General features: G+C 34.7%; 2 protein-coding genes across 2 annotated transcripts in view; one reads left to right on the top strand and one right to left on the bottom strand.

The window, feature by feature from the left end:
- The first annotated feature begins 1,692 nt into the window (after nt 1-1,692).
- Nucleotides 1,693-5,076, top strand: LOC136027030 (deoxyribose-phosphate aldolase-like). Its single transcript, XM_065703944.1, has one exon. The coding sequence runs from the start codon at nt 1,787-1,789 to the stop codon at nt 2,483-2,485; it is 699 nt and encodes a 232-aa protein (XP_065560016.1). The 5' UTR covers nt 1,693-1,786; the 3' UTR covers nt 2,486-5,076.
- LOC136027687 (deoxyribose-phosphate aldolase-like) overlaps nt 2,846-12,448 on the bottom strand; it is a 10,084-nt gene continuing 481 nt past the window's right edge. The window contains exon 2 of the mRNA XM_065705135.1: nt 2,846-2,962. Within this exon, the coding sequence (XP_065561207.1) occupies nt 2,846-2,962 (117 nt within the window). The remainder of the gene's footprint in view (nt 2,963-12,448) is intronic.

Raw genomic sequence — 12,448 nt, 5'->3', positions numbered from 1 at the left:
GCCATAATCATCCTTGTGGAAAATTCCACTAGCTAAAAATCACCTTCCCCAGAAAAATGTATACGTACTTCCCAATAACAAACACTTTACGCAAACAATAGGCCAATTTCTGAGCTTAATTAACTTTCCTCAGGGGTTGTGGGGGCTTATAATATGTCCAAAGGCAAAGTTATTTGGCTTTTGAACTTTACTCAACAAAATGGCTCAAAATTTTGATTGGACAATTTTGAGAAAAAAGAGGCGTGAGAGGGGGCCGAGTTGCCCGCCAATCTTTTCAGTCAATTAAAAAGGACACTAAAACTTTTAATTTCCGTCCGTATGAGCTCTCTATTGATATTCTAGGACCACTGGATCAATACAGCCCCCCCCCCCTGGAAAAAAAACAAGAAAAGATAAACAAATAAACACACATCCGTGGTCTTTCTTCTGACAAAAAATACAAAATTCCACATTTTTACAAATAGGACCTTGAAACCTCTACAGTAGGGTTCTGTAATACGCTGAATCCGATAGTGCGATTTTCATTAGGATTCTAAGACATTTAGGGTCTTACAATATTTTTTCGAAAATCAGTAAATTTTCTCAAGCTCGTATCCCTTGATAAGTAAGACTAAACTTGATGGAAGTTACATATTTGAAACCAGCATAGGCCATTCTTTTGATATATCTATTGGAATAAAATTCGTTTTTTTTTAGAGTTTTGGTTACTATTGAGTCGGGTCGCTTACTTGCACTTCGTTACCACGACCCGTGAGACTTTTGATTTTTTTTTTTACATGGCTGAAGCCATTACAACCTCTACAATAGGATTGTCCAATCAATAAACACACTACACGCATGTTTGTTTTAATACAATGAAATATGTCATTGAAATAGAAAAAGAGAAATGTTACCATTTCAAATTGATGGAAACAAAGCTCCCAGTAGCACTGGTCACTCGCTTAAAGAAATTTGCTCGTGGAACTCACAATACCCTGCCTTGCCTTTTCTATCTCTCTGCTGATGGATACGCAATATTCTGCATGTGGAATATAATATTTTACGCAACATGGAAAAATAATTAATTTTTTAATTAATCCTCCCTCCCCCCTCTGTCTACATTTATTTGAAAACTCTTGGAGAGTAAGCAGGTTTGACATTAAAAAGTGCTCTTATGTGAATCCGCCCCCACACCCACCTACACAGTAGCTTCCTCCCCCCCCCTTCATTATACTTAATACGCATTTACACATCATCAAACGTAATTTCATTAAAAATTAAGGGAATCAAATTAAAGCGAATCCGGAATATTTTTGGTGTTGTAATCAGCTTCATTTGTACACAGGGGCGTAGCCCAGCCATTTTATTGGGGGTGAAAGGGGTAAAATTGAGCTACTTTCACTGTTAAAATTGTGTTCACTTTATGCTATTGTGTTACTATAACAAGACGTAGATGGAAACCAATTCCTATCCCTTTTCAATACCTTCTTCTTTATCCACTTCAAATTGCTTTTTTGGGGTTTGGTCTGAGCCAAAAAAAGAAAGTAAGAAACTTTTTATAGTTTTTTATTTTCATTGAAAAAATCCATTTTTTATTTTAGTTATTTTAGTTCAGAATCGCTAAAGCTATTGTATAAACTGCAAAAATTTTTACAGATTTCTGAGCAATAATATTAATTTTTAATTCAAACCAGAAAAATTCTGAAAATTTTGAAATTAGTTTAATTTTTTTGTTCGATTCAAACAACTTAACACGTGCTTTGTTTGTCACATATAACTGACATTTAATTACAAAGAAGAATCTTAAATGAAATTAAACAAATATATTGATCATACTTTATTAAAACCGGAAGCCACAGCCACTGACATTGAAAAGCTGTGTTTAGAAGCAAAACAATATGAATTTGCATCGGTTTGTGTTAACCCAACATATGTGTCATTAGCTTATGAATTATTACAAGATACCAATGTTAATGTTTGTGTTGTTGTTGGCTTTCCATTAGGGGCAAATATAACAGAAACCAAAATAATGGAAATTACTAATGCCTTGCATGATGGAGCAAGTGAAATTGACATGGTAATGAATATTAGTCAGTTTAAGTCAAATAATTATGATTTAGTAGCAGATGAAATGAGAGCATGTAAGAAAGCAGCTGGAGAAGCTGTTGTTAAGGTTATTATAGAAACATGTTTATTATCTGACACAGAAATTATTAAAGCATGTCAATTAGCTGAACAAGCAGGAATTGATTTTGTTAAAACATCAACTGGGTTTAGTAAAGCAGGAGCAACAACGGGGAATGTAAAATTAATGAAAGAAACAGTTGGTCAACGTTTACAAGTTAAAGCGGCGGGGGGCATTCGTAGTAAAGCTAATGTTTTGGCAATGATTGAAGCAGGAGCGACCCGGATTGGAACTAGTGGGGGAGTCGCTATTATGCAAGATGAAGCAAGAAATACAAAATTCCACATTTTTGTAGATAAGAGCTTAAAATTTCTAGAGTAGGGTTCAGTAGGGAATCTGACCGTGTGATTTTCGTTAAGATTCTGCGACTTTTAGGACGTGTTTTCCCTATTTTCTAAAACAAGGCAAATTTTTCTCAGGCTCGTAACTTTTGATGGGTGAAATTAAACTTGATGAAACTTGTATATTTAAAATCAGCATTAAAATGTGATTCTTTTTGATGTAGCTACTGGTATTAAAATTCCATCTCTTAGATGGACGTTCGTTACGTCCAGTTCGTTACCATGAACTGTTTGATTTGATGACCCAATTTTTAAATAGTTTATGTTATATTTCAACTATTTTTTAAATAGTTTAGTTAATAATTTCAGAAAAACAATTTGTGAAGTTGCTGATGGTGTCCTAGGGAAGAGTGCTAAGACTGTAACTAGGAGTATTAATGAAATTAGGAGTATTAGCAAGCTTTCGATTATGTTGATAGAACAGCGTTAACAAAATTCTTGTCGTTATATGGTATACCTGAAAAATACATTAAAGTGATTTGCGCTATGTAGGAGAATAATACTGCTGCCGTTAAGGTAGGAAATGAGGTTAGCAACTGGTTTTGTATTAAATCAGGAGTTAAGCAGGGTTGTGTTCTATCCCCCTTTATATGGATCATTTTGATGGACTTCATCTTTAGGAGCACAGGAAAGGCAATTGGAGACCATGGAATCAAATGGGGAGGAAGAACGCTCCTGGACTTAGATTATGCTGATGATTTAAGCATATTAGATGTAAGTATGAGCAAAATGAACGAAATTTTAGAGGTTTTACGAGTTCAGGGTGCTAAAATAGGCTTGAAAATTAATGTTAAGAAGACTAAGTCAATAAGGCTTGGAATAAGTGAAGATGAACAGGTGACATTAGGTAACGAAAAGATTGATCAGGTTGGGAGCTTCAGTTACCTTGGTAGTATTTTTAGTAAAGATGGTGGGAGCAGTGAAGATGTTAAAAGTAGAATAGCTAAGGCCCAGGGTGTTTTTTCATAGTTAAAAAAGTTTGGAAGAATAGAAAGATAAGTCTATCAACCAAGATTAGAATATTGGAAGCTACAGTGATGACAGTGGTCAAATATGGCTCTGAAGCATGGGCACACCGAAAAGCAGATGAAAATCTACTAGATGTTTTCCAGAGAAATTGCCTACGGATTGTACTGGGAACCCGGCTGACTGGCCGTATTTCAAACAGTAGGTTGTACGAAAAGTGTGGTTCAATCCCGCTTTCTGGGGCTATAATGAAAGAAAGGTTGAGATGGCTAGGCCACGTTCTACGGATGAAGGATGACATATTACCGAAGATTGTCCTTTTTGGCCAACCGTCTGGGGCTACACGGAAAGCAGGTCGTCCTTGTCTGGGTTGGGAGGATGTCATAAATAAAGATTTAAAGGAAATGGGAACTTCCTGGGAGGGTGTAAAGAGGGAGGTTTTAAATAGATTAGGTTGGAGGAGGAGTGTGCGTAGCTGTGTTGGCCTCAGGCGGCTTGGTGCTGCAGTGAGTTATTAGCAGTAGTAGTAGTAGTAGTAGTATACTCAAATGATTCGAGTTACAATGGTCCGAGTTGCAGTGATAACTAGCTATAATAAAGAACGAACTCTAGACCACAGTAAAATTAATAGATGCAACCTAGTAAAAGTTGGACACGGCCAATGATAAAAAGTCATGGTATCATCAGTAGCTGCTTACTACAAAAAATATATTAAAGAACTAGCTGCTGGTGTGGCGCTTCGCACCACACCAACAGCTAGTTGGCGGGGGCGCTTCGAGCCCCCCCAAGGCTTCCCGCACGTGTAAGTCATTACGTGCCATATTAGTTACGCGCCATTGTAGTTGTGTCCCTGTGTCCCACCTGTTTATATAGATAGATATAAATATGTTTTTAACTACGTAAAACTTGCGAATATACAACATTCTTCGCTGTTCCATTGTCTGTGCATATAAATAGATGGTCAGGTTTACCGAATCTTGAACATGCAACATATAATTGTCCATGGGAAAAACAATCCGTATTCATATCTATACCGCATTTTTCCAATGATTGCTCTTGAGCTTTGTTGATGGTGATTGCTAATCGAACATTCCCTGTGTCCCCGTCGTCATTTATATATCTCCCTTGTGCCCCCCCCTGCGTCCCCGTTGTAGTTATGTCCTTGTGTCCCAGTCGTCATTTATATTCTCTCTGTCCCAGAGTCCCGGTCGTCATTTGCGTCCCGGTGTCTCGGTCTGTAATTTCTCTTTCAGTGTCCTGGTCGTAATTTATATTCCCGGTGTCCCGGTCGTGCTCTTTGAGACGCAAGCCTGTTTTCATGTTGTTTTTGTGATTCCTCGGCACGCTTTCTTTTCTTACTTTCTCTATTAGCCGCAAGCCTTTTGGCATTACCTCTTTGAGTAGCTTCCTCGGCTGTTTCTTCTGCCATTGTAGGATTTATACTAAAATTTCTCTTTGAATTAACTCTTTGAGCAGCTTCTTCGGCTGTTTCTACTGCCATTGTAGGATTTATACTGAAATTTCTCTCTGAATCGCCCCCTTATATACTTATAATGACGTCATATACAAAGCCTTATATACTTATAATGACGTCATATGCGGATAGATTAGTTTTTTTTTTTTTTTTTTTTTTTTTTTTTTTTTTTTTTTTTTTTTTTTTTTTTTTTTGACGTCATATTTTAGTTGTCTCTTTTTAATTTTTTTTAATTTTTTTCTTTTTTTTTCTTTTTAGTTTCTTCTTTTTTTAATTTCTTTTTAATCCTTTTAAGTTTTTCTTTAGTTTTTTTTTTATATATTGACGTCGTACTTAGTGACAGACAAACAGTGTAACGATAAAGATAGTGTAACGGACAGACACGATCTTTTTATATATCTATACTAGCTGTTGATCTGGCGCTTCGCGCCATACCAACACCTAGTTGTTGGGGCGCTTCGCCTCCCAAGCCCCCCCGCGCGTGCAAGTCGTTACGCGATACAAATACAGTAGCTCAGTTGCTAAAGCGTTATGTTCCAGGTTCTAGGTCCGAGAGGTTCCCGGTTCGAACCTTGGCTTTAGCATTAATAGAAAAGAAGAAAAAAAACTTAAAAAGATAAAAACTAAAAAAAAACTAAAAAGAAAATACTAAAAAAACTAAAAAAGCTAAAAAACTAAAAAAAAAAAAACTAAAAAAAGGGTAAAAACTAAAAACTAAAAAAGTAAAAAAAAACTAAAAAAACTAAAAAAAGGTAAAAACTACAAAAAACTAAAAACTAATAAAAAACTAAAAAAAAATTAAAAACTGAAAAAGAAAAAAAAACTAAAAAAAGGAAAAAAACTGACAAATAAAGGAGAAAAAGAAAACTAAAAAAATAAAAATAAAAAAAATTAAAAAGGTAAATGTATTCAAACCGAAGTCGGTGAGTTGGTAAAGCGTTATGTTCCAGGTTCTAGGTCCGAGAGGTTCCAGGTTTGAACCTTGACTTTAGCATTAAAACAAAAGAAGGAAAAAAACTAAAAAAGATAAAAACTAAAAAACTAAAAAACAGGTAAAAACTACTAAAAAAACTAAAAAAGCTAAAAAACTAAAAAAAACTAAAAAGAAGGTGAAAAAATAAAAACTAAAAAAGAAAAAAAACTAAAAAAGGGGAAAAACAGCAAAAAACTAGAGAAAAAAACTAAAAACTAATAAAAAACTAAAAACTTAAAAAGAAAAAAAAGAAAAAAGGAAAAAAACTGAAAAATAAAGGAGAAAAATAAAAATAAAAAAATTGAAAATAAAAAAAAGGTAAAAACTACAAAAAAAAACTAAAAAGAAAAAAAGAAAAAAAACTAAAAAGCTAAAAAATAGGTAAAAACCGAAAAAAACTAAAAAGAAAAAAAATGAAAAAAACAAAAATTTATTTCATCATATACCAATTCAAAAAAGAATGTATATACAGACGGGGACACAGGGAATATAAATGACGACCGGGACACTCAAAGAGAAATTACAGACTGTGACACCGGGACACAAATGACGACTGGGACGTGTACGTCGACTGACGTCATGTTTTTTGTGTCGAATGACGTCATGTTTGTTGACTATAAATGACGACTGGGACACAGGGAATGTTTGATTAGCAATCACCATCAACAAAGCTCAAGGGCAATCATTAGAATAATGAGGTATAGATCTGAATACGGATTGTTTTTCCCATGGACAATTATATGTTTATTGTTCAAGCGTCGGTAAACCTGACAATCTATCTATTTATATGTACAGACAATGGGACAGCGAAGAATGTTGTATATTCGCAGGTTTTACGTAGTTAAAAACATATATATATATATATATATATATATATATATATATATATATATATATATATATATATATATATATATATATATATATATATATATATATATGTGTGTGTGTGTGTATATATATGTATATATATATATATATATATATATATATATATATATATATATATATATATATATATATAAGTTGTCTGTCTGTCTGTGGATCAGGTGACGTCATGTTTCTGTGTTGACTGACGTCATGAAATTAGTTGTCGTCATTTTTGCTTTGACGGTGACGTCATTAACGGTATTTAAGACATTTGTTCACGGAAAAATGTTTAATTGTAAAATGACTGAAGAACCTACAATGGCAACAGCCGAGGAAGCTGCTCAAAGAGTTTATGCCAAAAAACTTGCTGCTGATAGAGAAATAAGAAAAGAAAGCATTCCCAGGAATCACAAGAACAGCAAGAATACAGGCTTACGGCTAAAGAACGCAAAACCGCGCAGTTAGATGAAAATCCACCTGGACAGCGACAGTCAAAACATATCAAAACTGAAAATGATAGCGATGATGATTGGGTTTGGGATTTTGACTTGGATAAGGTCATCAATGCCTACCAGATTTAAGTTAAAAAAACAAAGGTTCGTCGATATGTACTTCATAGTGACGCTGAAAAATAAAGAAGAAAAAGAAAACTGAAAAAAGAAAAAAGGTAAAAAGCTAAAAAAAAACTAAAAAGAAAAAACACTCAAAGAGAAATTACAGACCGGGACACAAATGACGACCGAGACAGAGGGAATATAAGTGACGACCGGGAACCTCAAAGAGAAATTACAGACTGGGACACCCGGACACAAATCACGACCGGGACACAGGGAATATAAATGACGACCGGGACACAGGGACATAACTACAACGGGGACGCCGGGGGCACAGGCGGGATATATAAATGACGACCGGGACACAGGGATTGTTCGAAGAGAAATTAAAGACCGGGACACCGGGACACAAATGACGACCGGGACACAGGGAGTATAAATGACGACCAGGACACTCAAAGAGAAATTACAAACTGGGACACCGGGACACAAATGACGACCGGGACACAGGGAATATAAATGACGACCGGACACAGGGACACATCATTAGAATAATGAGGTATAGATCTGAATACGGATTGTTTTTCCCATGGACAATTATATGTTGCATGTTCAAGAGTCAGATCTGAATACGGATTGTTTTTCCCATGGACAATTATATGTTGCATGTTCAAGAGTCAGTAAACCTGACAATCTATTTATATGCACAGACAATGGGACAGCGAAGAATCTTGTATATTCGCATGTTTTACGTAGTTAAAAACATATATTTATATCTATCTCTATTCACAGGTGGGACACAGGGACACAACTACAATGGCGCGTAACAAATATGGCACGTAACGACTTACGCGCGCGGGGGGGCTTGGGGGGGCGCGAAGCGCCCCACCAACTAGGTGTTGGGGTGGCGCGAAGCGCCACCCCAACAGCTAGTATATATATATATATATATATATATATATATATATATATATATATATATATATATATATATATATATATATATATAAAATTTATAAAATTTATAATATTTAGTTTACCTATTGTTGCTAAAGGGAGGGATATATTAACAGGATAAGCTTGTTTGGTTTTACTTGGTTGTTTTACATTTGCTGTTTTCTTTCATAGGCATATATTTTGGGGGTGATACCTGACGCGGGGATGCCATGGATATTCTGTGGTAGCCACAACACTGTGCTGGGTAGAGAATTTAGAGTGGCGAAACCCTATATAGGCCAGTGTATTCTCCTGATGAGCCCTTATGTTGGGTGTTGCCTCTGAATTATTTGTCTATATTATTTTTTCTTTTGTTTGGTAAATGACGACTTATACTTATTGACGACATGACTGCCTGTCCATGGATTATTCTTTATGGTTGATTGTGTGTGGCTATGCTGTTTGACCTATGTGATTGTATGGATGATTAGGGTTAAGGCCTCATTCAAGTGCTGGTCTATATTAATCACTAATTTAGGAAAACAGTCTTCCTTTTCTCCTTCTGTCTCTTTTTTTTGTTTTTTTTGTTTTTTTTTGTGTTTGTGCTGTTGCATTGGTGATTTCTCTTTTCATGATATATATATACGCGCCATATTAGTTACGTGCCATTGTAGTTGTGTCCCTGTTTCCCACCTGTGAATATATATATATATATATATACATATATATATATATATATATATATATATATATATATATATATATATATATTATATATATATATATATATATATATATATATATAGATATATATTCACAGGTGGGACACAGGGACACAACTACAACGGGGACGCCGGGGGCAAAGGGGGATATATAAATGACGATGGGGACACAGGGGAATGTTTGATTAGCAATCACCATCAACAAAGCTCAAGGGCAATCATCAGAATAATGAGGTATAGATCTGAATACGGATTGTTTTTCCCATGGACAATTATATGTTCATTGTTCAAGCGTCGGTAAACCTGACAATCTATCTATTTATATGTACAGACAATGGGACAGCGAAGAATGTTGTATATTCGCAGGTTTTACGTAGTTAAAAACATATATATATATATATATATATATATATATATATATATATATATATATATATATATATATATATATATATATATATATATGTGTGTATATATATGTGTATATATATGTATATAATATATATATATATATATATATATATATATATATATATATATATATATATATATATATGTATATAAAATTTATAAAATTTATAATATTTACTTTACCTATTGTTGCTAAAGGGAAGGATATATTAACAGGATAAGCTTGTTTTGGTTTTACTTGGTTGTTTTACATTTGCTGTTTTCTATCATAGGCATATATTTTGAGGGTGATACCTGACGCGGGGATGCCATGGATATTCTGTGGTAGCCACAACACTGTGCTGGGTAGAGAATTTAGAGTGGCGAAACCCTATATAGGCCAGTGTATTCTCCTGATGAGCCCTTATGTTGGGTGTTGCCTCTGAATTATTTGTCTATATTATTTTTTCTTTTGTTTGGTAAATGACGACTTATACTTATTGACGACATGACTGCCTGTCCATGGATTATTCTTTATGGTTGATTGTGTTTGGCTATGCTGTTTGACCTATGTGATTGTATGGATGAGTAGGGTTAAGGCCTCATTCAAGTGCTTGTCTATATTAATCACTAATTTAGGAAAACAGTCTTCCTTTTCTCCTTCTGTCTCTTTTTTTTTGTTTTTTTTTTGTTTTTTTTTTGTGTTTGTGCTGTTGCATTGGTGATTTCTCTTTTCATGATATATATATATATATATACGTATATATATACATATATATATATATATATACGTATATATATATATACGTGCCATATTAGTTACGTGCCATTGTAGTTGTGTCCCTGTTTCCCACCTGTGAATATATATATATATATATATATATATATATATATATATATATATATATATATATATATATATATATATATATATATATATATATATATATATATATATATATATATATATATATATATATATATATATATATATGTATATATATATATATATATATATATATATATATATATATATATATATATATTTATTTATTTATATATATATATATATATATATATATATATATATATATATATATATATATATATATATATATATATATATATATATATATATATATATATATATATATTCACAGGTGGGACACAGGGACACAACTACAATGGCACGTAACTAATATTGCGCGTAACGACTTACGCGCGCGGGGGGGCTTGGGGGGACGCGAAGCGCCCCCACCAACTAGGTGTTGGGGTGGCGTGAAGCGCCACCCCAACAGCTAGTATATATATAAATAAGTTGTTTGTGTGTGTCTGTTGACTGACGTCATATTTGTGTGTCGACTGATGTCATGTTTGTCGACTGACGTCATTATAAGGATTGAGCTGTATGTCGTCATGAAGTTGTTTATCGACTGACGTCATGTTTTTCAACTGATGAAATTATAGACCGGGACACCGGGACACAAATGACGACCGGGACACCGGGACAGAGGGAATATAAATGAAGACCAGGACACTCAAAGAGAAATTACAGACCGGGACACCGGAACACAAATGACGACCGGGACAAAAATGACGACCGGGACACAAGGACACAGGGAATATAAATTACGACAGGGACAATCAAAGAGAAATTACAGACTGGGACACCGGGACACAGGGAAACAACAACAACGGGGACGCTGGAAGGCACAGGGGGATATATAAATGACGACGGGGACACAGAGAATGTTGGATTAGCAGCCACCATCAACAAAGCTCAAGGGCAATCATTAGAATAATGAGGTATAGACCTGAATACAGATTATTTTTCCCATAGACAATTATATTTTTCATGTTCAAGAGTCGGTAAACCTGACAATCTTTTTATATACACAGACAATGGGACAGCCAAGAATGTTGTATATTCCCAAGTTTTACGTAGTAAAAATATATGTATATATATATATATCTATATACATGAAAATAAGTTGTCTGTCTGTGTGTCTGTCTGTCGGTCAGGTGACGTCATGTTTCTGTGTCGACTGACGTCATGAAGTTTGTTGTCGTCATTTTTGCTATGACGGTGACGTCATTAAAGATATTTAATCATGAAGTTAGTTGTCGTCATTTTTGCTATGACGGTGACGTCATTAAAGATATTCAAGACATATATGTTCACGTAGAAATCTATTAATGTTTAAGTTTAAAATGACTGATGAACTTACAATGGCAAAAGCCGATGAAGATGCTCAAAGAGTCTATGCCAAAAAACTTGCTGCTGATAGAGAAAGTCAGAAAAGAAAGGGTGCCGAGGAATCAAAAGAACAGCAAGGAAACAGGCTTGAGGCTGATAGAGAAAGACAGAACAGAAAGCGTGCCGAGGAATCAAAAGAACAGCATGGAAACAGGCTTGAGGCTGATAGAGAAAGAAAGAACAGAAAGCGTGCCGAGGAACTACCCGAGCAACGCGAAAGCAGACTTGCTGCTAAAAGAAAAAGTGAAAAAAGAAGGCGTGCCGAGGAATCACAAGAACAGCAAGAAATCAGGCTTGCTGCTGATAGAGAAAGTAAGAAAAGAAAGCGTGCCGAGGAATCACAAGAACAGCAAGAAATCAGGCTTGCTGCTGATAGAGAAAGTAAGAAAAGAAATCATATTTTTTACAATAATATCATGTAACCCCTTATCGACATTTTTATCAGGTATTTCAGCGGAAATCACATCATCAATTTCGTTCGAAGTAATTTTTTTATGTAGCCAGATTAGTATATGTGCGTGTGGCAAACCTCGTTTTTGCCATTCCGCTGAGTACATCCAGCATCGCACTGACCCAAACACTTCAAGTTTTACTATGTAGTTTATCAGTGATTTCAACTTTTGCCGGAAGACACGGGCCGTAATGTCATGCTTATGAACCGCCGATTGTCCTTGAAGTAAAAGCTGCAGTATCTCATCCCAAGATTGATTACATGTAAATGTAATAAATAAATCTGGACGACCATAGAGACGAACATACGCAATAGCATCTTGAGCATATTCATGCATATGACGGGGACTG

The sequence above is a fragment of the Artemia franciscana genome, chromosome 5, assembly GCF_032884065.1.
Source record: "Artemia franciscana chromosome 5, ASM3288406v1, whole genome shotgun sequence".
Lineage (NCBI taxonomy): Eukaryota > Metazoa > Arthropoda > Branchiopoda > Anostraca > Artemiidae > Artemia > Artemia franciscana.
This window is presented reverse-complemented; position numbering and strand designations above follow the sequence as displayed.

Excerpts from the sequence above, each read along its gene's own strand:
- LOC136027030 (XM_065703944.1), top strand. The coding sequence starts at position 1,787 with ATGAAATTAAACAAATATATTGATCATACTTTATTAAAACCGGAAGCC.